Source organism: Carcharodon carcharias, chromosome 4 (genome assembly GCF_017639515.1).
Source record: "Carcharodon carcharias isolate sCarCar2 chromosome 4, sCarCar2.pri, whole genome shotgun sequence".
Taxonomy (NCBI): domain Eukaryota; kingdom Metazoa; phylum Chordata; class Chondrichthyes; order Lamniformes; family Lamnidae; genus Carcharodon; species Carcharodon carcharias.
In genome coordinates this window covers 110,985,525-111,012,731 of record NC_054470.1, presented here as the reverse complement: position 1 = coordinate 111,012,731, position 27,207 = coordinate 110,985,525, and the positions used below count along the sequence as shown (strand labels likewise).

The 27,207-nt window shown below is 43.7% G+C and overlaps 1 protein-coding gene across 1 annotated transcript in view; it reads right to left on the bottom strand.

Annotated features, from left to right (window-relative positions):
* The window catches only part of svep1 (sushi, von Willebrand factor type A, EGF and pentraxin domain containing 1), a 232,852-nt gene that overhangs the window by 77,447 nt on the left and 128,198 nt on the right, over positions 1 to 27,207 (bottom strand). The window contains exons 21-30 of the mRNA XM_041185318.1: positions 24,831 to 24,992; positions 24,629 to 24,714; positions 23,147 to 23,243; positions 22,943 to 23,056; positions 20,504 to 20,617; positions 17,866 to 18,067; positions 14,681 to 14,838; positions 10,844 to 11,045; positions 7,788 to 7,963; positions 692 to 816 (exon numbers count right to left, since the gene is read on the bottom strand). Of these exons, the coding sequence (XP_041041252.1) occupies positions 692 to 816; positions 7,788 to 7,963; positions 10,844 to 11,045; positions 14,681 to 14,838; positions 17,866 to 18,067; positions 20,504 to 20,617; positions 22,943 to 23,056; positions 23,147 to 23,243; positions 24,629 to 24,714; positions 24,831 to 24,992 (1,436 nt within the window). The remainder of the gene's footprint in view (positions 1 to 691; positions 817 to 7,787; positions 7,964 to 10,843; positions 11,046 to 14,680; positions 14,839 to 17,865; positions 18,068 to 20,503; positions 20,618 to 22,942; positions 23,057 to 23,146; positions 23,244 to 24,628; positions 24,715 to 24,830; positions 24,993 to 27,207) is intronic.

Genomic DNA, 27,207 nt, shown 5'->3' with positions numbered 1-27,207 from the left:
TGCTTTTCTATGTATTCAAGGTACAATAAAGATCATGGTTGCGATTTTCTGGACCCATCATGATGGGACTCCCACAGGGGATGCAGCGAACCAGCCACAAGCCCATTCACTTCAGTGGGACCAAATGATCCGGGCAGCAGGTGGGGCTTGAAAACCTCACTGAATATCAACACGTGACCTACACCAGATTGTCTTCAAGCCTGCTATATCCTATATCTGTAATAAAGACCAACATTATCATATAGAATTACACCCACAGAAAAAAGCCATTCAGCCCAATTGGTCTGTGCTGGTGTTTATGCTCCACATAGGGCCTCCCCCACCTCTCTTCATCTCACTCTCAGCATATCCTTCCACTCCTTTCTCCCGCTTCTGTTTATCTAGCTTAAGGAGTTCTCCCTGGTGCCCTGCTCAACATTTAACCCTCGGCCCAACGTCACTAACACAGGTTGTGTGGCCATTATCACATTGCTGTTTGTGGGAGCTTGCTGTGTACAAATTGGCTGCCGCATTTCCTGCATGACAATAGATGATATGTCAAAAGCACTTCATTGGTTGGAAAGCACTTTAGGATGTCCCAAGGTTGCGAAAGGTGCTATATAAATGCAAGTCTTTCTTCCTTTCGAATTAATGTGGTGGTGAATTAGGGAATGTTTGGAGAGAAAACCTGTGTACAACACATCGTGCTTACCTGTCCTGGTGTGAGGACATAATCCCATATGTTTAACTGGCTCAATGAACCCACAAAAGACTCTGCAGGGTTAAAGCCTTCTCCTCTCTGATCCTGCTCCTGTCCAAGCACCAATACTCCACCACCTTAAGAGATGCAAAAAGAACATATCAGGCACCCTGGATACCAGCCGAGGGTTGACAACTCCAGTCAGACATATTCCGAGAGTTTTTATCCTCCCCTATATCCATTATTATTTTATATAACAAACAAAACAGGTAAAGAAAATGAGAAAAAACACACCGGGCGGAATCTTCCCAGATTTGCACTAAGTGTGGTAGCAGCCGGGGAAAATGATGTTTTACCTGCCGGCCGCAATGGCGGCTTCTCGCGCCATATCGTCCCAAACCCGCCGCATTAATTATGCATTCCCGGGAAACACACTGCTTTTGATGGCGGGCAGGGTCTCATTCACCCGCCACATCATCACCTCGCCACTTCATCACACCAGGCGCCATATTTAAAGTGCAGCCATGCGCACACCTCTCAGTGCTTCCAGCCCAGGACTGCTGCACAGGAGACAGGATGGCCCCAAAAGACAAAAAGACTACAGCCCCCTGGTTTAGTGCTCCTCCAGCACCTTTTGGATGGCGTGGAGGCCCTGCCATGTCGTCCTCTACTCTCGATCTGGCCGCAGGAGGGGCAGCGGCATCACTAATCCGGCTTGGGAGGTGGTGGCAGCTGTGGTCAGCGCCAATGCCCTGTGAAAGAGGATAACCACCCAGTGTAGAAAGAGGAGGAAAGATCTCCTCCGTTCCGCCAGGGAAAGCCACCCTTCTCATCACTCTCAACTCACACACTCACAAACCCATCACACACCCACAGGGCCCTCACTCACTGCCAGTTCAAGGGACATCACCATTCACTCTCTCACACATACCATCATTGTCCTCATCCGCATTCACCACCCACACAGGCCAGGCACACTTATCACCTGGCCTGGCAGGTGTCCTGCTTATGCTCTCTCCATCTCTATTCACGCAGGACAAGCTGGCACACAACAAGAGGGAGAGGTTGCAGACCAGTGGAAGAATGTCTAAAATCAAGGTCCTCACGGACTTTGAAAACAGAGCCATCCAGCTGGCCGGCAATGACCGGGACCGGTCCTGTGCTGACGGTGAGGTTGGTGCTGCTCAACCAAGTGAGGATCCAGCAGTGCAGCATCCATCAGACAAACATGCTGTGAGTGATGTGTCTGCTTTCACAGGCCACTGCCATGTGCTAATTATCTCTCTTTGTTTTCGCAGGCACATGGGGAACAGCTGATGAAGTCCACAACCCAGGGCCTCCAATCAAGCCCTGAGGGAAGGTCAGAAGAGGAATCCATTTAAACCATCCCTGAAGACCCATCACAGTGCTCACACACACCCTCCACCAGCACAGAGACACGCACTGCGGTGGGACTTAGCTTTCCAGTCGCCTTGGGATCACAATCTGGTGAGCACATCGCATTGTCTGATCCACAGCAGGTGGAGGCAGGGACTTCCCAGGTCTCTGGCAGTTGGGGGACTGCTGGAGGCCAGACATTTGCTGACTCCAAGTCAGATGATGAGCCTCTGGAGTCAGTCATGTCACAGTTGCTGGAGCTGCAAAGGCAAGCTCGGGAACATCAGGAAGGAGTGTCCACGGCACTCTTCAGATTGCAAGGCACAATGGAGGAGACCCATCCACCTTCGCTGTGAGGTGATAGCGCCTCATGTCAATGTACAGAGGCCAACACTAGTAGGATGGCAGCTGCCATGGAGATCTTGCTCTAGGTTGTTGCTCCTGCACTGCTCCGCGGGCTGAACTCCATCACCGACACTGTAGTTGGCCTCCAACAGTGTGTATATGAGAGGGGTGCGGGGCAACCCGATCTCAGTCCAGCTACCACTTCTCAAAGAGTCAGCCAGGGGCCCTTGGGCACCCATAGGGAGGAGGATCAGCAGGTGTACAACCCGGGGCCATCCATCCAGGTGACTCCGGCCCATCCGAATCCCCTCTTCCTGTGACCTCAGCAGCTCCAGCTCTACAGGCCGAGGAGGGTGCCACTGCCACACAGTAGGACCCCGAAAGCAGGCCAGGGCTCGCCAGGTCTCGGCCCTCCAGAGGACACCCGCTAAGGTCATCACAGGCAAGGTGTAGCAGTCAGCAGCTACCTCCACCTCTGCTGTGGATGTCTGGTGGGCATGTCCGATGCCAGCAGGCTTTTTTCCTGTGCTCACATCAGAGTCCTGCCATTCCTGGAGACTCCAGGGCAATCCTCGAGGGTTGGCACCAGAGAGGTGCCAGTCAACATGGTTGCTAACACCGTGGAAAGAAAAGCTCTGGAAGGATGAATGTTATTGCTAATAATTTTGTTGGGGGGGAGGTGGGGGTTTGGTGGCACCTGATGTTAAAAGGATGCTGCTGATGGAGGTGCTCATCCCCCCCAATCATTTCCCGTCTGAGGCCTGAGCAGGGTCACATCTCGGGCTTCCCCCCTGCCCCTGTACTCCTCTTGCCAGCTTGAAAATGAAGGGTGGGTGGGAAATGGCCCTTAAGTTGTCAATAATTCAAAGTCATGTTGTCAAACCTAACCTTAGCATGGGGCCTGAGGAAAGTGTTTGGGTTTTGGAGATGCAATGCTGTACTGACTAACTGGCTTCTTGTATTCATTTGATTCTCCCCTGAGGCACTCTGCCTCTGGGGGCAGACACCTTAAGATCAGTTCAATAAAGACCCCTCGTAGGTACACACTAACAAAGATTGCTGCCCTTATATTTGAAACATGGGGCAGGATTTTTCGCAGAGTGGGCAGATGCATGCCCGATCCGCTCGAGCATTCAATGACTCGCGATGGCATTCAGCGAGCGTCCCAACGTCATCGTGCACTTGCGCGATATCTCGGTCAGTGGGCGCGTGCGGGAATCAGCCGCATGCCTGACAATTAACAGTACCAATAAGGCCATTAAAGTCATAATTAAATTCAATTTTTGTCTAACCTTACGGTTGGTGGGCAGACGAGAAGGCCAGGCGGCCTTTGGGTTTCTTATGAAACCTCATCCACGGGCAGGATAAGTTTTCCAACAGTAATTAAAAATACAGTAAAAATGTTCACATCTCTATTATAACATGTCCCTGTTCATGTGACAGTCACATGAGGGGACATGTTTTTAACATTTTAAAATTCTTTTTGTGTGTTTTTAAAAGGCTTCAGCTGCCTGAGGCAGCTCTGTGCCTCAGGGAGCATTCAGTGCACACACCCACATACATACGCAAACTTTCATGCTCGCCCTCCTCCCACCCCTGCCCTGGCAGTGCTCCCGACCACTCCCGGGACTGTCCGCTTCATCCGCCGTGGTAAAAATCCTGCCCATGATGTACAGAAGTGAAGAAAAACTAGATTTGTGAGAGCCCTGCAAAAGGAGCAGAGGAGACACTGAAAACACAAGAATGTAGAAAGGTACTAATCTGCAGAAAAAAAAAGGAATAAAGAAAAGCGCACACAGGCTGCAAGTGAACTTGCCGGCTGCAGAGAAAATGGACAAAGGAAACACAGACAGAGGCTGCAAGTAAATTACTGAGTGGAGTAAAAATAGCTGCAGTAGATTTTTCAACCCCATCTCCAGTCCAGCGGAAAAATGATGCATGGCAGAACTGGCAGTTTTTCCATTCAATGGCAAAACTATGGCGATTGCAACAGAATTAATGAACAACCTTGAACCAAAAAGAATAGCCACACTGTTAACACTGCTGGGGAGGGAGTGCTACAAAGTGTATACCACTCTAAATCTAACAGACAAGCAAAGAAAAAAGACGACAGAGATTTTGAAAGACTTGAATGCACATTTTGAACCCCAAGTCAATGTTACATATGAACATTCTGTATTCAACACTAGACTTCAGAGTGAAAAGACACCATTGCATGATAGGTGACAGTAATAATGCAGCTGGCAGAATTATGTGAATGTGGACAGCTAAAATGGTCTTAGGCATCAGAGACCCCTCAGTGAGAGCAAGTCTGCTGAAAGATGAAAAAATGTTAAAGAAAGCGATAGATATATGTTGAAATGTGGAAGTTGTGAAACAACAGATAGAGCACATGTATGGCAGAGCAGACCAGGAGATACGTTGTGCTGAGAGATAGTCTAAGCCAAAAGAGCTGAGCAATCACAGACAAAGGGCAGGATGCGAATACTGTGGAGGACAACATGCACAGGAAAAGAAGTTCTGCCCAATGTGGGGAAAGCAGTGTTTTAACTGCAAGAAGCAAAATCATTTCACACACAAGTGCTTGGCCAGAAAAAAGTAAAACAAAGCTGATACAGACGACCACTGGACAGATATCAGCAGATGAGTCTGACGAAGAACTATACACCATAAAGCAGGTTGGTTCAGTCAAGTCTATAGGAGGCAAATGGGGAGGTGATGGCATAGTGGTATTGTAACTGGACTGGTAATCCAGAGACCCAGGGTAATGTTCTGAGGACCTGGATTCGAATCAGTTGAATTTGAATTCAATAAAAATCTGGAATTAAAAGTTAATGATGACCATGAAACCATCACTGATTGTTCATTAATGTCCTTCAGGGAAGGAAATCTGCCATCCTTAACTGGTCTGGCCTACATGTGACTCCAGACCCACAGCAATGTGGTTGACTCTTAAATACCCACTGAGCAAGGGCAATTAGGGATGAGCAATAAATGCTGGCCAAGTCAGTGATGCCCACATCCCACAAACAAATAAAAAAAATGGTTTGTGATTGTTACAATGATGACCATAGAGAGAAAGTGTCAAGTGAACAAGTAATGTCAGATGGACACTGGTGCGTCATGCAACATAATGACCATCACAGACCTGTGCGAAGTGGCTCAACATGGTGATCTCAAAAATGAAGCCCTCAAAAGTTAGATTGAGACTATACGATGGCACAAGACTCATACCGAGAGGGCGAATTAGTCTGACAGCCCAATGCAACGGCACGAAGGACAATCACGAATTCCAGGTCATAGATGGGACACAACGGCCACTTATCCCAGCTGGAGCAAGTCTAAAGGGTGAGATTATAACCCTGGAACATGCCAACAGAGAATGGGCGACAAAAGACCCCAGAGGAGAGAGAGACAATATTCAAGTAAACCGCAAGATGGTTGCCGACCGCGTCAGTGCAATGAAATGCACGAGCCAAAGGTAAATATTCTACAGGAAAATGTTTACTTCTGAACTGAAGAGTTGAAGGGCAAGATTCCAGCTGAGTCTATACCTTTGAAAACGCACGATAAACTGAGTCTTCAATGAACCAAGCTTTGCGAGATCTGAACAAACAAATTTCAGGGACAACACAAAGGTACCAGGAGGAAAGAATGACCCACAATTCCACAGTTGACAACTCAAAGTGGAAGCTGAGAAAACTGAACCAGATATAAAGGCGTAACCGCAGGCACTTACGGTCAACAAGTGAAGCTGCTCCTTCACTGCAATCAGCCAGTCAGGGAGAAGGGATCTCACCAGCTGTACTGAGTACAGAACTTCCATCAATACCAGGGGTCCATGAGTCCCCAACAACCACCCTGGAACAACAAGTCACCACGGGAGCATCAATCTCCAGACAAGGAATATCACCCAGACGTACAGTAATGTTAACATACACATGGTCCATTAAGTGACTGACCAATAGAACAAACAGTTGTTAATGCATGAGAACAGTGGGTGTATAGTGAGTGACAGGATTGTGCATTCAAATGTGCCTTTTGTTCACTGGGGAAAAAAGGGGATGTTTGTATCTTTTTGTTATGTGAAAAAGGGATGTTTGGGTTTTGGAAATGCAATATCATGTGACTTTGCCATGAGGCACTCTGCCTCTGGGGGCAGGCATCTTATGTAAGTTCAATAACAACCTCTCAGGCACACACTAAAGATGACTACTATCCTTATAATTGAAACAGGAAGAGAGGGTGTTTGTTGAATATGACTCTTTTTCTTCACATTGGACTCAAAACGTTAACGCCTGTTTCTCTCTCCAGTGATGCTGCCAGACATGCTGAGTTTTTCCAGCCTTGCTGTGATTATTTTAAATGACGACTTGGCTTGTTTATGCCAGGCACACTAATGGAATGGTAATGTCTCTTTAGTTTTATTTTTCAAATGAGCTATTTCATTAGACAATCTTCACTTGGCTGATCAAACAATTCTGTTATTGTTGCTTTTTTAAAATTTATTCTTTCATGGGATGTGGGCATTGCTGGCAAGGCCAGCATTTTTTAGCCAACCACTAATTGTCCTTGAACTGAGTGGCTCATTTCAAGTCAACCCCATTGCTGTGGGTCTGGAGCCACATGTGGGCCAGACCAGGTAAGGATGGCGGATTTCCTTTCCTAAAGGACATTAGTGAATCAGATGGGTTTTTACCAAAATCGATGATGGTTTCATGGTCGCCATTACTGAAACTAGCTTTCAATTGTTGAATTTTTTTCAATGAATCCATGGTGCGATTTGAACCCAGATGTGTCCCCAGAGCATTAAACTGGGCCTCTGGATTCCTGGTCTAGTGACATTACCATTACACCACCATCTCCCTTAGTTTAGGTTGCCATTGGTCAGGATCGATAGAGACTGCAGGAGGCAAGGCAGTTGATAACATTTACCTTTTATTAAACATTCTTCTAACTATATACAGGACAAAGCCAGGCACAAGGCTTCACACAGAACCATTCCTCAGCTACTCTTACATGTGATTGATGATTTAGACCTACATATACATATTTAACATTAGCCCTTTGCACTGCATCTACTTCGCCACTTCAAGTCTCTGACTCTATTCAATCCATTATCCTTCAATAAGCAGCTCAGGAGCATCATAAATTATGCAAGGAAAATTTGCAATACAAAGGTGTAATCTTTGAGCACAATGATTCCAACAGAGACTCTGCCACTTGTCAAAATGTGTTGTTCACAAACACAATAGGATGTTTTCCAGAAAACAGTTTTCTTCCTGTAAAAACTTCAAATTGGATATGAGCAGGAAAAACAATGCTGCAATGTCTTGCAACCAATTTTTAATCAAACACCTGCATCGGAGCTCTGTAAACGTATTACCTGGTATACTTGCTCCAGTGGAAAGACCCTTGCCTCCATCGGAGACTTTTCCATCTATATAAACTCTCCACGCTCCGTCCGTGCTATTCCAGGTGATGGAGATGTGGTGCCACCTCCCATCGTTTACTGATGGGCAATCGGTAACTTTCTCCTTGCCATTGACGTATAATACCCAACTGATTGGAAGAAAGGAAAAGAATCATCAGCTCTGCACAATAAGGCTTAAGCATTGCTCCCGTACTATACATCACTGAGATATAGAGTACATCAGCATAATTAGAATGCTTTCCAGAAATACATTGAATGGATTCTGCAAGACGACCAGTACAGTTTCCTGGAGTGGTTCTCGTTAGAACAGCAAAAGTTAGGACGAGATTTAATGGAGGTGTTTAAAGCCATGAAGGGTTTCGATGGAGCAAATAAGGAGAATTAGTAACCCAGAGGACACACACTTTAAGTAAATGATAAGAGAGAGAGAGGGGGGAGATGAAGAGAAATCATTTTACGCAATGCATTGTTACAATCTAGCAGCAGAGATAATGGTAACTTTCAAAAAGAAGTTGGATACGTACTCAAAGAAAAAGAATTGCAGGGCTATGGGGAAAGAGCAGGGGAGAGTTGGACCAATTGTTTGGCTCTTTCAAAGAGCCTATCTGTTGATGAACTGGCAACCATGTGCTCAAGCTGTCAGGTCCATTGTTCTGATTTTGTCTGCTCTGGTCCTCCCCTCTAAAGGCAGTCATTATATATCAAATAAAATCATCTACCCTCAGCCAAGCAGTAACCTCCAACACACATGTATAGATATGCTTCCTGATTGTTCCTTTTCTTTTGATGAAACCAATTAAATTAAATTCGGAAAAACGAGGGACAAAACAGGACACAGCCCCTTAAAGGGACACTGCGAGTTAAAAGTTAAACATTAAAGGAAACTTACAAACATTAAATAAAAATGTGATCAAAGGGGTCTAAAAAGCACCCCAGTCCCCACGGGACAGAAGTCCTCTTTGTTCCTCTCTGATTCTACCACAGCTTTAGCCTTTAAAATGCCTTAACTGCTACAGTAGAAGGTTTTAATATTCATTGGCTATTGTTCAATCCATGAATGTCTGATCTCTATCTCACTCCAGTTCCATGTTTTTGTAACATGTGTTACCAATGGCTCACCACTGTTTTCTAATCCCAGAGTTGGTGATCTGGAACAGGGTGATATTGGTGACGTGATCTATAATTGTTCTCATTTCCAGAGAGCATCGTTTCTCTTAATAGCCTAATTTCCTGAATCCCAAATATTAAAACTATCTAGTCACCTATAATGTTCCCTCATTTTTCTATAAGATGTGTTTACAGTTTAAAAGGTGAAATATGTTAAAAAGGTGTTACAGCTTTCAATTATTTCTGCAGCCATATGATAAGCTAATCACTTAGAAGGACTTTTATGAACATTGCAACCACTAATTTAAAATGATACCACAACAAAATGTGAGATTTTTGCATTACATTTACTCTTGTCTCTCTAAATAAATATAAAATAATTTTGAGAAATTAAAAGATGATGGATTGGGAATTTCATTTATCAAACTGTAAACCCAATAAATTGCGAAAAAAAAATAATTCCTTATGGATTGCATTTTATCCTTACTCAGAGCCACAAGGTTTGGGCTCCAAGTCCCACTCTAGGACTTAAGGACTAAAATCAAGGTCAAGATTCCAGTTCAGTACTGAGACGGTGCTGCATTGTCGAAAGTGTCATCCTTTGGATGAGATGCTAAACTGAGGACCCCCATCTGCCCTCACAATCGGATGTAAAAGATCCCATGACACTATTTTGAAGCAATTATCACGTTGTTATGGGAGCTTGCTGTGTGCAAAATTGGTTGCTGCATTTCCTGTATTACAACAATGACTACACTTCAAAAGTACTTCATTGGTTATAAGGTACTTTGAGATGTCCGCTGTTGTGAAAAGTGCTATATAAATGAAAGATTTTTTTGATTTTTTTCCATTGTTCTTGCAGTAACTTACTGCTTCTGTGTATTCATGCACCTGTGAATAAATCCAACTTATAGTTTTAGCCTATATGTAATGGTTTAATAGAGAGGTGCTTTCCACTTTGTGAAAGGAGTAAGGAGTATTGGTGGATATGTCAAGTGACTTTCATTGACCAATATCGTAAATTAAGGGCAGAATATTTTTCCTCGTCAGGTGGATGCAGTGGGCGGGCCTGGGAGCGACTGCAAAACCGACCGTTGCCCCCAATCGGGCTCCAACTGTGATTTCATGCTGCTGGGCCAATTAACGGCCAGCCAGCGTGAAATGCGCGCTGGGGGCCTCAGCATGCTGGGGTGGGGGCGGGAGGAGCACAAGCACTTGCACGGGGGACCGCATACTGACAGCTCCCTGGAGGCACAGAGCTCCTCAGGGAGCTGACGGATTTTAAATTTAAAAATAAACTTTTCACATAGGAGATAAACATTTCCATACACGTGACACAGTCACATGATGAAAAGAGATGTTTAAAAAAAAATTTCTTTTAGTAAGCGCTGGAAATGTCCAACATGGATGAGGTTTCATTAAAAATACAAAGGTCACCTGGCCTATTCACCTGCCCGCCAACTGAATGGTTGAGCAGGCGGCAAAAAATGCAGCTTAATTAATTTCCTTAAGGGCGCGCGCAAGAGACAGCAGCGTGCCCACCAACCAAAAGATCGCAGGAGTGCCCGATGACGTCGGGATGCTCACCTGACATCGTCATCGTGCACTATTTCACTCCTATTCAGGTCAGGTCCGCACCCACCCACAGGACGAAAAATTCTACCCTCAGAGTATTTGTTAATCCATTGCTCACTAGCTTAGATACACTTTTGTTTACATGCACAGACTTCAGTTCAAAGGAGACTCAGTTTGTTAGTGGAAACAAACTTGCTTCTTGGAACATAAGAATATTGGGTGCAGGCGTAGTTTATATCTGGAAAACCAAGGCTCTCAGATCTGTTTTCTAATGGATGAAAGATGCAGAGAACTGCAACTATTTTTGTTAATGCAGTAGAATTTACCCATTGTAATCCGTTAGTAGGAATGCATTGTCACAGCCATTGTCCAAGGCATAGGAAATTGGAGTCCCGTAGTTTGTGGTATCAGAAGATTTCATCCAGAAAGCACAGGTAAGAGCACTGAGCATTGGTAACATGTTATCCAGTAAAACATAGCCATAGATTCCCGAGACATCAAAATCCAGGTTAAAGTTGGAAGATAACTCTAAAAAGAAAATAGAATTCAAAACAGGCAATGCCATCTGGCAACGTGCAATTAGAAAACACGACTGCTATTTGGTCAATATTCCAAGTGTAAAGCTACATCACCTCAATCCAATCTGAATTAAATAAAATTAACTGGCTCTAAGATGGGGCTTTTCATATCATCACCCCTGAAATTCAACAGTATTATTGTCATCATCAATATCCTGGCAGTCAACATGGACCAGGAACTTAAATGGACCAGCCACATGAACACTTTGGGTACAAGAGCAGTTCAGAGGCTGGGAATTCTACAGTGAGTAACTCTCCTCCTGAATCCCCAAAGATAAAAGATATAAGTCAGGAGTGTGATGAAATACTCTCCACTTACCTGGATGAGTGCAGCTCCAATAACACTCAAGAAGTTCAACACCATCCAAGACAGACCAGCCCTTGTAAAGAGAATATCACTTTCCTAATATTGCTGGGGGATACGGTGAAGCAGGCTGGTGGGGACTGTGTGTGTGTTGTGTGGGTGACTAATTTAATTAAACTGAAGACAGTTAGACTGCAAGGTTTAAATCATTAGTGGGTTAAGGTGTAAAAGCAGGCATTTTGAAATGGAGATGGACAAGCAAGATGAGATCCCAGTAGATACAGGATGAAAGGGAATTTGCATTAGGAGATAAGTGAGGAGTGAATTGCTGCTGTTGAATTTCAAAGAGGCATAACAGGAAGTTTTACAACTGGCAAAAATTGTAAATAAATAAGGCAAAGTTATTAAGTTTATTTTTCCCGAAAGTGCTGGCCATAATGACAACATGGAAGATTTTTATATTCTGTGAAAGGTAACTACCAAAGAAAATTTAGAACAAAGGGTTGAGAGATAAAAGGGGAAAAAATATATTTAAGGGAATATTGAAAGCTGTATGAGCTCAGTGGCCATGTAAGATCTTGAAAGGTGGGCTGTGCAAAGACAGACCTGTGAAGGGAGCAGCCTCTAGCCACCCCATAGAAGTGTTTGCTTGTCCCAGAAAGCAAGGTTTTGTTTTAGCCTTGGATTTCCATTGTTAAGTGAGAGAGAGAGGCAAGCCCTATGAAATACCTCCCTTATAGTAACAGTGGGTACTTTGTTGTAATATTACTGGATGTTTTATAGATTAAGAATCTATTTGGACTGTTGCCTGGAAAAAGGGTGTTTATTTGAGAGTCTAGATAAGTAGAAATCTTTTTGGAAACATTATACGAATAAATTTAACTGTGTAACTGTAATCTTGTGTGTTTAAGTGTTTTCTTTTGTTAATAAATGTTTAAATTTAGTATTTAAAATCTCCAAGGGTATTAGTGGAATCTTTATTTCTGACTTCAGTGCTCATACCTTCTCGTAATAAAATACAAACTGCATATTCTTGTAATTGGAAAAACTCAGCCGGTCTGGCAGCATCGGCGGAGAAGAAAAGAGTTGACGTTTTGAGTCCTCATGACCCTTCAACAGATTTCTTCAGCAGTTTCTCGGACTGCTGTTCCCGTCAGATTCTGAGATCCACACAAAAAGTTCTGTTGAAGGGTCATGAGGGCTCGAAACGTCAACTCTTTTCTTCTCCGCCGATGCTGCCAGACCTGCTGAGTTTTTCCAGGTAATTCTGTTTTTGTTTTGGATTTCCAGCATCCGCAGTTATTTGTTTTTAAATTCTTGTAATTGTTTGGCCAAGTTTCCCTTTGGGATTTGGTCAGCCTGGCAATTATCACCTGCCTTACCATAACACGCCACAGCAACTCACCAAGGATCCTTTGACAGCACCTTCCAAACCTGTGACCTCTACCACCTAGAAGGACAAGGACATGGGAATACCACCACCTGTAAGTTCCCCTCCAAGTCACCTTGAATCCTGACTTAGAAATATATATATAGAAATATTTTTTATTACAGTTCTTTCACTCTCATTGGGTTAAAATCCTGGAACTCCCTCCCTAACAATGGTTGTACCAAATGGACTGCAAGCGGTTCAAGAATTTGGCTCACCACTACCTTCTCAAGGGAAATGATGGTTGGCAACAAATGCCCATACGCACATACGAAGGAGCAGTAGGCCATTCAGCCCCTCGAGCCTGCTCCGCCATTTGATAAGATCATGGCTGATCTGATAGATACCTCAAATCTGCATTCAGCCTACCCCCAATAACCTATCACCCCCTTGCTTACCAAGAATCCATCCACCTCTGCCTTAAAAATATTCAAAGACTCTGCCTCCAACGCCTTTTCAGAAAGAGAGTTCCAGAAGACTCACGACCCTAAGAGAAAAATTTTGCCTCATCTCCATTTTAAATGGGCGGCTGCTTATTTTTATACAGTGACCCCCTAGTTCCACTCCCACAAGAGGAAATATCCTTTCCACATTCACCCTGTCAAGTCCCCTCAGCATCTTACACGTTTCAATCAAGTCGCTTCTTACTCTAAACTCCAGTGGATACAAGTCTAGCCTGTCCAACCTTTCCTCATAAAACAACCCACCCATTCCAGGTATGAATCTGGTAAACCTTCTCTGAACTTCTTCCAATGCATTTACGACCTTCCTTAAATAAGGTGACCAATACTGTACATGGTGCTCCAGATGTGGTCTTACAAGTGCTCTGTATAACTGAAACATAACCGCCTTACTTTTGTATTCAATTCCCCTCGCAATAAGTGATAACATTTCTATTAGCTTTCCTAATTAGTTGCTGTACCTGTATACTAGCCTTTTATTATTTATGCATTAAGATACCCAGATGTCTCTGCATCTCAGAGCTCTGCAATCTTTCACTATTTAGACAATATGCATTTCATTCTTCCTGCCAAAATGGACAATTTCACATTTTCCCACATTACAATCCATTTACTAGATCTTTGCCCACTCACTTAACCCATCTATATATTTTTGTAGCCTCATGTCCTTTTCACAATTTACTTTCCTACCTATCTTTGTGTCATCAGCACATTTGGCAATCGTCCTGTCCACACCTTCATCCAAGTCATTTATATAAATTGTAAACAGTTGAGGCCCCAGCACTGATCCCTGTGGCACACTACTCGTCACATCTTGCCAACCTGAAAAAGACCCATTTATGCCTACTCTCTGCTTCCTATTAGCCAGCCAATCTTCTATCCATGTCAATATGTTACCCCCTATCCCATGATCTTTTATTTTCTGCAATAACCTTTGATGTGGCACTTTATCAAATGCTTTCTGGAAATCTAAGCCCGTGACACCTACATCCCATGAACAAATGCATTAAAACAAATCCAACAACTGCTCTTTGAACCTGTGGCAGCCCTACCTGTAAGTAGAAATGCATGATTTATCTTTGTTTCAAAAGTTCCATCGAGTATTAACTAGGAGATAAGAAGCCAAAGGAACTAAAAACCGAGGGGATGTGCGGCAAGGGTTGGGGGGAGTTTAATGTGCGGTCGGACTGATCTTTCCTGTTTAACTCCATTATCCAACCTCAGCATTATTCCCTGCTGCATTCATTTCTTGTGAGCATTGATTTGAGAGTCTGCTCTCCCATGCAACAGTAAAACAGTCTTTCAGCTCATCTGCCATAACAAGTTCAGCTGAGCTTTGTCCTGATTCTACGACATATTGTGGCAGAAATTTGGCATCGTGAGACCTTTACCTGTTTCACATCGGGTTCCGTTGAAGCCTGGCTGGCAGTTGCAGGTGTACGAGGCTAGATCATCCACACACAGCCCATGGTTCAGACACGGATTTGACTCACATTCATTCACATCTATTTCACAGACCAAACCAGTGTAGCCTGGGACACACTGACACCTACATGAGAAAAGCAATAATTAGGCAGTCATAATCATTCTGTGGCTTCTAAATAGATGATTTCAAGCAAGGCAGCAGCTAAACCTACATTTAGGCCTGTAGGATAAGTGTGTTCGGCAGAGGAATGGTTAATGTAGGACTGGAGAACAGCACCACCCACAGTATGATGTAGAGAGTCACATGATCATAGACTGTCTTCGCAGTTGAGTCTGGAAAGAGCGGCATGGAGAGAGCACCCACTACCTTGGATATGTATATAGTTATGGGTTACCAATAAATGGTTTATGTTCAACCATACAAGCCTCCAGACCACTGAGACACCAAACAACCTTTACAACCACGCCAATGTCGGCTGGCACTCATCGGGTAGCACACCTGCCTCTGATCTCACAATGTTCTGCGTTCAAGTCCCACTAAAAAAGCCCAAAAATCAAAGCTGACATTGAGGGAGTGCTGCACTGTCGGAGGCGCTGTCTTTCAGATGAGACATTAAACTAAGGCCCCTTCCACCTGTTTAGGTTGCTGTAAAAGATCTCATGGCACTATTTCAAAGAAGAGCACGGGAGTTACCTCCTGTGTCCTGGCCAACATTTATCCCTCAAATGACATTATCTAGTCATTATCAAATTGCTTGCTGTGCGCAAATTGGCTGCCACAGTTGCTGCATTACAACAATGATTACACTTCAAAAGTACTTCTTTGGCTGTAAAGCACTTTGCGAAATCTGGTGATAGTGAAAAGTGCTAAAAAAATGCATGTCCTTTTTTTCTGTAATTTATGAAACTTCTTCAGAGGATTTGGGCCATATTTTCCAAAACTAATCCACTTGGAGAGCTAAAGTTAGGCCTCTGCCTGATCCAAATAAAAACAGAAAATGCTGGAAAAACTCAAGCAGGTCTGGCAGCATCTGTGGAGAGAGAAACAGAGTTAATGTTTCAAGTCCATATGACTCTTCTTCAGAGCTGAAGAGGGGTATTTTTGTGATGGATTTTATACTCTTGAAGAGGGGGTGGAGTGAAATAGAAGGTCAGGGATAGGTGGGAGCTCAGGAGAGATTTGACAAAGATGTCATGGACACAGGACAAAGGGAGTGTTTTATCTGCCTGACCAGTCCTTTCTTTATCACATCATCTATGACAGGAGAGGGAGAAGAGGGAATAAATGAATTTATGAACTTTTCATATTTCAGTGTTAGAGTGAAGGAATGGCATAAAGATGTGTTTCTGCTGTGCGTCTAGTGAGGTTACAGCGATGGAGTAAGCAGTCAAACAAATTCCTGATCAAAGATCTACAAACTCTGCATTAACTTTAACATGGGGACGCAGTGGTGTAATGGTATTGTCACTGGACTAGTAATCCTAGACAATAGCTGGTTTCCTTTTCTTTTCAGTTGAGTACAACAATACTTTAATGAAATAAAAACAACCTAAGGTGCGATTATCAAGTAAAAATTTGACACTGAGTCACTTCAGGAAATATTAGGCCAGGTGAGGGTAGATCTCAAGAGATGACTAAAAGGGGGAGGGAGAGATAGAGAGGTTTCGGGAGGGAATTTCAGAACTCGGGGCATTGGCAGTTGAAGGCATGGCCGCCAATGGTGCAGCAAAAGGAATTGGCAAGAAGCCAGAATTAGAGCATCATTAAAATCTTGGGGTTGATTGCTATTGTATACTACCCAGAAAGCAGGCCCCCAGGTTGTTTGAGAGAGATTGTGCCTTAAAAGCATAAGAATCTTTAGAAAATGGAAGGGGCTATGGGACCCAACGGGACCATCCTTTTCCAGTTAATTTGAACCCCAAAGACCATCCCTTTCAATATATTTTTCAATTCCTTATCTCCCCATGAAAATACCTAGTCCCAGCTATGCTGTTGACTTCAACAACATTCCCTGCTAACTTATTCCCCATTGGGTGAAAAACATTTTCCTTCTTTTTCAAACAACAAATGCAAAAGAAAAGTCTGGATCACAAGTGAGCAAGATCGAATCCGTGACACAGTTGTTACAATTCTCTTAGAGACCAATAACTTTTTTTTAAAAAAAATGTTGTATTTCCAGTGACTGACTGGAAGGATCACACAAGATTTCAAGTATTAAGATTTTTACTGTAACAAACAAACTGGAAGCAACCATGACTAAACACAATTTTTGTAGGCAACTTAAACCCTAGACTACAGAAAAGTCCCCCATTTAACTATTAAAACACCCAAAAATTCCCTTCCAATGTTATACTTTACTCTGTCCCTTAAGTAGGCACTTTATTCCCTATTCTAAAGTTATTCTCAGCTCCCGATGGCTTGCTTCCTTTTTCCTATTCCAGCTGGCCAACCTCTAATCCTTGAACTGACTTTCATGTGAGGGTTACCCTGGAGGTTCCTCCCTCTAGCCAAAGCTAGGCAAATCTTCCAGCCTCATTTAAATCCTCACAAATTTGGACTCTTTAATTCAAGCGTAAGCTCCCACCTGACAATCAGTGTGGAAAACAATAGAGACTGGCTGCCTCTATCTTTCTGATTGTTCTCGGATTCTGGCTGTGTCTGGGAGATTCGGGGTATCTTAAGAAACCTGTAACCAGATCCTACAATAGCTTCCTAAGGCCTTCTCCCTTTCCAAATCCCATCTCTACGGCAATGTGAATCACATGGACCTTATATCCAGGTAAAAATGCTAATTAGCTATCCTCTAGACTCACAGTTCCGTTCTAGTTGAAATTAGGTAGACAGTTTAAAGTGCAAACATTCATAAAACCTGACATTCCTGACACTTCTCGGTGAGACTTAGAGACTATCAGTCTATCCACTGTCAGCGTGGCTGCTATGGTCATTGTTTATAGGTTATGAACATCTTGCACCTTCTTCACAGTAAATCAAGCAGGGCCTCACTGTCCCCATAAAAACCAAGCCACCCAAACTTGTTGTCGGGCAAAAATCTAGAGCAGGACACTTGACACCCTTCGTTCCTCCATTTCACTCTAAATTAAAGAGACGGTCCCGAAATATAAACGCCATATTTGTAACAGTGGTTCTGACCTGAAGTTGTTGACATCATCCATGCATGACCCTCCATTTAAACAGGGCAAGCTGGCACATTCATTAATATTAACATCGCACGTGTCTCCCGAAAAACCAGGCCGGCACATGCACTGAAATCCTCCGATCAGGTTGCGACATGTCCCATTGTGGAGACATGGCATTGAAAGGCACTCATCGACATCGAGCTCACAGTGGACTCCTTGGAATAAAGAAGAAGCGGAAGGCATCAGTTAAAAATAAAACGTCCTGGAGGGTGCAATGTAATAAGTTATAAAATGAGGGCGGCACCTGTGAGGAAGCGTTGAAATTGCTACCAGATAGCCCTGTTATCGCATTAATAAAAATATAAAATTAAAAACAGAAAATGCTGGATAAACTCAGCAGGTCTGGCAGCATCTGTGGAGAGAGAAGCAGAGTTAACGTTTCGAGTCCGTATGATTCTTCTTCAGAGCTTTCAGCATCTACAGTATTTTGCTTTCATCCTGTTAAACCAATGTTCTCTAACCAGTATCGCCTCAGCAATCTGCAATGGAAAAGAGAGCTGTGGATGCTCAGTTATTGATTATAATCAAGACTGAGAGTGATAGGTTTTTAGACACTAAAGAGAGTTAAGTGATATGGGGATAGTGTGAGAAGGTGAAGCTGAGGTAGAAGGATCAGCCATGATTGTACTGACTGCCGGAGCAGGCTCGATGGAGGGAGAGGGGGTGAGGAAGTGGTAGTAAAGCTCCTGCTATGTTCACATTGGATCAATCTTTCCAGAAAGATCTTTCATCCACTTACGACCCAGTTCCTGATGGATTCATAACAGCCAGAGAGTAAATGAGCTGAAGAAACCAGTGCAATTCAGCACAAACCTTACCCCAGAGAGATGAGTGTATAAATATGAATGTTCACCTGCTGTTCATCTGAGCTTACAAGCCAACCTGACAGAATGAGCAATTAAATATGAAAAGTTAATTATGCCCATGGGTGATTCAAAAAAAAATTTTACAAGGATGATGCCAGAACTGAGGTTATACCCATCAGGAAAGATTAAACAAGCTGTTGCTCTTTTCTCTAGAGAAGAGAAGGATGAGGGATGACAGGATAGGGGGTCTTTAAAATTCTGAAAGGGTTTGGTGAGGTAGACGTAGGGAAGATGTTTCCACCAGTGGAGCCATCAATATAAGATAGTCACTAATAAATCCAACAGGGAATTCAGGAGAAACTTCTTTACCCAGAGTGTGGTGAGAATGTGGAACTCACTACCACAGGGAGTGGCGTAAGAAATTGCTGTCAACCTTACAAAAGCTTTTTTAAAAAAAATTATTGAATATGTTCCGTAGCAGCTTGCTGTCCAGTGGCTCTCTCTGCCCAGGACATGTCTCTAGCTTAGGCTTTGAAACAAGCTAAACCTGATGGCATTGTCATGGCCCATTTTTAAAAATTGGGATGTGGGTGTCACTGGCAAGGTCAGCATTTGTTGCCCATCCCTAACTGCCCTTGAACTGAGTGGCTTGCTAGACCATTTCAGAGGGCAATTAGGAGTTAGCCACATTGCTGTGGGCCTGGAGTCACATGTAGGCCAGACCAGGTAAGGATGGCAGATTTCCTTCCCTAAAGGACATTAGTGAGCCAGGCGGAGTTTTACAACAATGGATGATAGTTTCACGGTCACCATCACTGAAGCTAGCTTTTAATTCTAGATTTATTAATTGAAATTAAGCTGTCCTTAGAGCATTAGCCAGGGCTTCTGAATTACTAGTCCAGAGACATTACCATTATGCCACCATCTCCCCCTGTGCAAACCAACTGTCTGACTAAAGGTTAAACAGGATGCCTCAGCAAATGGTAAGCCTCGAAATAACTTCATGGATTCTGGATGTAAACAGGAGGGTGCACACTGAGTGTCTGTCCCTTGGTGATTGGTAAATGGGATCGAACATGCGATTGACAGAGCACCCACCAACCTCGATAATTATAGTTTATAAACTGATGCTCGGGAGAGAAGCATTCAGTAGTCTATGGATGGCAGAGGATAGGGGGAGAGCTTAGCTCAAGGAGGCTGGGAAGTAAAGGGACTGCCTACCAGCTACAGAGGTTAGCACTAACTCTGCATCATCTGTCCATTTGTTCTCCAGGACCAGTAAACCATTCTCACTTGTCACGGGTTGTATTTGTTTTCTGTCTATTTAGGTTATGCATCATATTTAAACTGCTGCTTCTCAATAAAATGCTTTAAAATCACATGATCTCAACCCCCTTTTTTGGGTAATTTGAGACTCCAGGACCAAAATCTCACAATAGCATGGATGCAATTAAAGGGAAGTTGGATAAACACCAGGGATAAAGGAATAGGAGGTTGTGCTTGTAGGGTTAGAGGTGGGAAGAGGCTTGTGTGGATCATAGAACACTTGGGCCAAATGGCCTGTTTGTGCTGTAAGTTCTACATAATCACAGCTGCAATCCATATATTGAAATTAGATTTCAATCCTTGCTACAAAAATTTCCTGTACGTTAAAAGATTTGTCAGTTATCCATATCCACAAACGTCAGAAAATATTTTAATAAAATAATCAAATTAAACAAATACCATGGCTCATTTTGCCAGAGAGAAATTAAATCCAAAAGGGCATGATGACCATGTTTTTACCTCTAAACCCATCAGTACATCTGCAGTGATATGCATTAATCCCATCAATGCATCTTCCTTCATGAAGACAAGGTTGAGAGTTACACTCGTCTAACTCTTCTTCACACAGCAGACCTAGAAAACATCGACACAAAACGTTTGCTAACATCTATGTTTGAACGTCAAAGAGTGCCATTGCTCTCTGATATCTCTGTCAGTTGACGTTAAGTCATTATAAATATATCCATTGCTTCAGACCCTGCCATTAATACTCCTCAACTTATCTCTACATCCCCCTCCAGCCCAGAACATTCCATGATCTCGGAGCTCCTCTAATTTCCTTCACTCCACCATTCCCTCCAGCTCCCAAGGCCCTAAGCTCCAGAATTTCCTCCCTAAACCTCTCCACCTCTCTCACCTCCTTTAAGACAAACTTTTAGTCATCTGCCCTAATGTCTCCTCATGTGGCTCAGTGTCAAATACTGTCTGATAACCCTTCTGTGAAGAACCTTTAACTCTTTTATTATGTTAAAGATGCTACATAAATGCAAGTTGTTTTTGCACAGAAAATAAGTTTGGAAAATAAATAAACCTTCCCATGAAAGAAGAAAAAAAAATCCCTGGAACCTATGCTGTACACGTCTATGACATTAATGCCCTTTCTATAATGAGATTCCTAAAACTATACATAGTATTCTGACTGTGATGTAACTATTGTTTATACAGATTACACTTTATCCCTGAAATTTATGATCCTGTTTATTATATCGAGACTGATACAGAATTGATTATGTTTTAATCCATCTGTATTCACGCTTTCAGGGAATGATATATTTGAACTCCTAGGTTTCTTTGTTCTTTTCTGCCATTTATTGAGTCAGATTTTGGCCTCAGCGATGAATGGACAGAGCCAGCCGTGAACCACATTTGCACTTTTCCATGGATTTATGGGCCTTCTATGGGACTTTGCAGTGAAACTTGCTGTGAATTTGAGTCAACCAGCACAGCACTCTCTACAGAACATCTGGGATTGTGGGGACAGGGAAAACAACCGTACATCTCCTTAACTTATCAGATTGAAGAACAGTTAATGAGCAGCGCAGACTCTGAACCAGGAAGTATCAGTTATAATGTGTGGAGCTTTACGCCAGCGGGATTTTACGGTCCTGCCGAAGTCAGCGGAATTTTGAATGGCTTGCTGCGTTTTACAGCCCCACCCCCACTGGGATGGGCTCGTAAAAATTCTGGCCCATGTTAAATTCGGTGCCAAATCAGGCAGAGAAAGCCAAACAAAGAGATGGAAGGAAAAATTGGATTTAGAGATAAAAAGGGACAGACAGAGAAAGCAAAAAGAACATTATTCAATATTCAATGAGCAATGGCCACCAATGGAGTTGCAAAGGAAAATGGGGATGCTCAAAAGACCCGAATTGGAAGGGCTCAGATCAGGGAGTGTTCACCAAGGCCAGCATTTGTTGCCCATCCCTAATTGCAATTAAGATGGTGGTAAGCAACCTTTTTGAAAAGCTGTAGTCCTTTGACTTTTCTGTAGCAGTTTGAGGGCAGTTAAAAGTCAACCACGTTGCTGTGGGTTGGAGTCAAGTGTAGGCCAGACTTGGTAAATACAGCAGGTTTCCTTACAGGAAGGAGTTTTACAACAATCGATGAGTATGATAGTCACCATTACTGAGACTAGCTTTCAGGTCCAGATATTTATTAATTAATTGAATTTAAATTCCACAAGCTGCCGTGATGGCATTTATGCCCATGTCCCCAGAGCATTCGCCTGGGCCTCTGAATCATTAGTTCAGTGATATTCCCATTATGTCACTGCCTCCCCTACACGTAACTATCATTGCAAAGAGAGACACTCGAGACGTTGGAGCCATTTCCACTGGAGCAGAGGTAGCAAAGAGTTGATCCAAAAGACGTTTTATAATTGGGGAATTTTGAAAGATGGAATAGGGAAAAGACTATTTCTTTCTTGTTGGGGAGTTAGTGATGTGGGTTTATTGATTTAAAACTGTCACTGAGAAGGAAGGAACAGAGGCTGTGGGATCTCGGTCCATGTGGAGAGTTGGAGTGTGGAATGCTCTGCCAAGGAAGTAATTGAGACAGGTAATGGTCGATGAAGATTTAAAGCAATGGAAAATACGGCCATATGGAAAGAGTACTGCAGGTACTGCAAGTAGCCTCCTTTTTTACTGTTAACCAAAGTGGATCTATGGTGTTATCTTAGGGGATAGTTTAGGTTTTGAATGCCCTGCGATCTTGGAGAGGGACACCAATTCTTCATTTCCCAGTTTTTCACAAATATGTCATGAACTGGGAAGTGCAGGTGATCAATTAGAGTCATTAAAAATGTGGAGCTAAATGTGGGCTGATAACATTGTGTCACTCTGAGGGAAACCTGCCATTGTTCATTCTCTTAGTGAAAGGACTTCATGAAAGGAAACTCACCCAGAAAACCAGGCTGGCACAAGCAAACAAACTTTCCGACTCCGTCCTGGCATGCGGCACTGTTTTGGCAGGGGTCTGACGCACACTCGTTGATGTTTGTTTCACAGTTAGAGCCTGAAACACAAAAGTGGCATTTAACAGTGAGCCAGATAATACCTGTGCTGTGATTCCAGGAAAAGTCGAGTGTAAACCGAGTTCACCTACCTGTAAATCCAGGCTGACACACACAAGCGTGTCCTGACCCAACACTTTCACAGCTCCCATTGTGCTGGCATGGTTGCAAGAAGCATTCATTAAACTCCTTCATTCAAAGGGGGAGAAAAGAAATATTTATTTTCAGTTCAACTAATGAGGTCTTCAGTCCTGCTCACAATCTGTGGTAAACATGTTCACCATCCTTATGAGACTCAGAATCATCTGTAAGTGTTTAAGAAAATCAATTAGGCCAATGGCTCTCATCTAAATGAGTGACACTTGTTTCACAGAAATTCTGTTCTGATCTATCTCATCGTCTAGTCGGTGACTTTTTGAGATAATGGGTTGAATCTTTAGGCTCTGATGAGGTCAACAGCGAAATTTGACACCACTGGTGTGCAACCTGCCCCAAGGCCATTTTCCTGGAGGTGGCATGGGAGCAGCAGCACTATCCGCCCACAAATGACGGATAACCAATCAGGCCTGTTTAAAGCCTGCCAAGGCCCAGGGGCCAACTGGAATCTTCCGGTTGGTCTCCAAGCACCTAGAGGCATTGGAGGACCATGCAGCTGCCTAGGAGGTGGCCAGCCCAGGGGCCCAGAGCTCCAAGTGTGCTCTGAGGCTGGCCTGCCTGGCTTCAGCTGCTTATACAGGCCACCCTGTGGAGCAGCTCCCCCTCCACAACGGTCGCCCGCAGATTCTATTTTTGAATTAAAACTTCAAAAAGCTGGAGAGAAGGCACCTCAAAATCTCCCTTACTTATTCTTCAATGCTGGATGTGGTGTCAATTTGAGGGGCTATAACTAAATTCTACGGAAATAGTGTATAGTTTTGATCACCCTACCTAAGGAAGGATCTACTTGCCTTAGAGGGGGTACATTGAAGGTCCACTGGATTCATTTTGGGGTGAGAACATTGTCCTGTGAGGAAAGGTTGTGTAAAATGGGCCTACATTCCCTGGAGTTTAGAAGAGTGAGGGGTCATCTCATTGAAACGTATAAAAATTTGAGAGGGCTTGACAGGTTAGATGCTTAGAGGCTGTTTTCCATGGTTGGGGGAGTCTAGGACTAGGGGCCAGTCTCAGGATAAAGAGTCAGCCATCTAAGACTGATATGAGGAGAAATTTCTTCGCTCAGTGGATTGTGAATCTTTGGAATTCTCCCTCGCAGAGAGCTGTGGATGCTCAGTCAGTGAATATATTCTAGACTGAGATCATACATATGAATTAGGAGCAGGAGTAGGCCGCTCTGCCCCTTGAATCTATTCCTCCATTCAATAAGATCATGGCTGCTCTGACTGATAGGTAGATTGATAGGTATTTGGACACCAAGAGAATCAAGGGATTTGGGGATAGAGTGGGAAAACAGAGCTGAGGGAGAACAGTCATGACTTTATTGAATGGTGGAGCAGGCTCAATGGTCTATTCCTGCTCTCTTTTCTTATATTTTCTCTATCATGTACAACATAAAGGGTGATCCTGTTGAATCATACCTGATTTGCTATAAGCATCGATTTCTTCTCCAGAGGTGTTGGTATCAGTTGACTCGCTGTTGCCACTATATATCCAGAGTTGAAACCTTGGAAAGAAAACAAGCTGTTTTTTCATTTTTGTTTTCCAGCCTTCTCTGTCGCCTTGACTGTCGTCAACAGGACAGTTGGATTGGAAATCAATTTTGTGGCATTTCCTCCTTACCAGAGCAGTCACTTCGGGAGGTGGCTCCAGTGATGGTGGTTGTACCGTAGAGTGGGCAGGCTAGACAGAATGACTTGCCTGCATCAGGTTGATAATAATCTCTGGGACAAGGGTAGCAAGGCACGATACCAGAGCGAGAAACATGTCCTGCTGTACACGGCACTAGACATGGGGAAGAAGAGGTAGTATTTCAAAATTTAGTGCCCACATTTTACTGCATGAAATCACAAGTAACTTCAACTCCCTCTGTAACATCTTGCTTGTCTTTAATTTTCAATTGTTGAAATTCAAATGAAAGTGATCTGCAAGCACATTCTTTCACCAAATCATTCATGGTTTAAGCAGAAATTTATACCTGCCTTGACGCTGAAACACATCAGGACTGGATGCTGGTGGATGGTGAGGAAGGAGTCTTAACTTTTTAAAATCTCTCTGTAAAAGTCTAATTTTGTTGGTAGTCAGCATTCAACTGAAATCTACAGTTTAAATTCTAAAGTTCCCCAGCCTGAAGCAGCGTTTTAACAAGCTCTCCACTGGGTGAGCAGTTGGGCTTAGTCAACTAATGAAGCAGCTGAAACTGGTTCCTCTGTGACTGGCTCAGCTTGCTTTTGTTTTAGGAGTATATAAAGCTAGCCAACTTAGTGTGACTCAGCACTTGAGTGTAACTTCTAACAGACTGCTGGGAGTTGGGTGATTAAGGGAGTTAGGGGAGGAAGGGAAAGAGACTTGCTTTTGCTTTTGGCATTTGATAACGTGAGAGGAGCAGAGACCATAAAGGGAGAGGGGAACCAGGCCCGAGAACAGAGTGGAACCAGGAGCCAGCATGAGAGGAATGGCAGCCTTGGCAAGTAGGACCTGGTGAGCATTTCTACCATCCAGGCTTTAAAGTAAGAATTGGTCTTTAGTTTAGATTAAGTAGTGTTTAAAGTATAAGTAGTAAGGTCCCTAGTATGTATTTAATATTCTTTAAACCAGAGAAAGAAAAAGTAAAGGGCGTAATTTAAGGGTAAGTCATGGCAGAGCAGCTCGGCCACATAGAATGCTCCTCCTGTGCAATGTGGGAAGTCAGGGACACTCCCAGTGTCCAGGGTGACCACTTGTGCAGGAAGTGTCTCCAGCTGCAGCTACTCAAAATCCACATTTCGGAGCTGGAGTAGCAGCTGGAGTCACTGTGGAGCATCCACAAGGCTGAGATCTTCATGGATAGCACGTACAGTGAGGTGGTCACACCGCAGATAAAGAGTGCACAGGCAGAGACAGCATGGGTGACCACCAAACAGAGTAAAGGCACAAGACAGGAGTCCCCAGGGTCCATCTCCCTCTCCAACAGATTTTCCGTTTTGGATACTGCTGGGGGAGGTGGTTTCTCAGGGGAATGCAGTGAGAGCCAAGTCCATGGCACCACGAGTAACTCAGCTGCATTGGGGGAGGGGGGTGGGGGTGGTTGGTGGTGGTGATGGAGGTGGGAAGAAAAAAAAGTGGGAGAGCAATAGTGATAGGGGATTCTATTGTAAGGGGAGCAGAAAGATGTTTCAGCAGTCATGACACCAGGGTTGTATGTTGCCTATCCGGTGCCAGGGTCAAAGATGTCACTGAGCGGCTGTAGGACATTCTGAAGGGGGAGGGCGAACAGCTAGAAATCGTGGTCCATATCAGTAGCAACGAGATAGGTAAAAAGAGGGATGAGGTCCTGAAAGCAGAATATAGGGAGCTAGGAAATAAATTAAAAAGCAGGACCTCAAAGGTAGTAATCTCAGGATTACTCCCAGTGCCACGTGTTAGTGAAACCAGGAATAGGAGAATAGACCAGATGAATGCATGACTGGAGAGATGGCGTAGGAGGGAGGGATTTAGATTCCTAAGGCATTGGGACCAATTCTGGGGAAAGTGGGACAAGCTGGATGGGTTGCACCCCAGCAGGACCGGGACCAATATCCTTGCAGGGGTATTTGCTAGAACTGAGTGGGAGGGTTTAAACTAGAGTGGCAGGGCGTCGGAACCTGAGCAGGGAGACACAAGAGAGGGAAACAAAGTTCGAAATGAAAGTTAGAAAAGTAGAAAGCAAAAGCAGAAGGCAGAGGAAACAAGGGCAAGCAGCAAGTAGGGCCATAGTACAAAAAAGATGTGTAAAAATGTTAAAAAGACAAGTCTAAAGGCACTATCGGAATTCATGGAGCATTCACGATAAGGTAGATGAATTAACAGCGCAAATAGATGTAAACGGGTGTAACATGATCACGATTACGAAGACATGGCTGCAGGGTGACCAAGGCTGGGAACTGAATATCCAATGGTATTCAATATTTAGGAAGGACAGGCAGAAAGGAAAAGGTGGCAGTGCTAGTAGAAGATGAAATCAGTGCAATAGCGAAAGAGG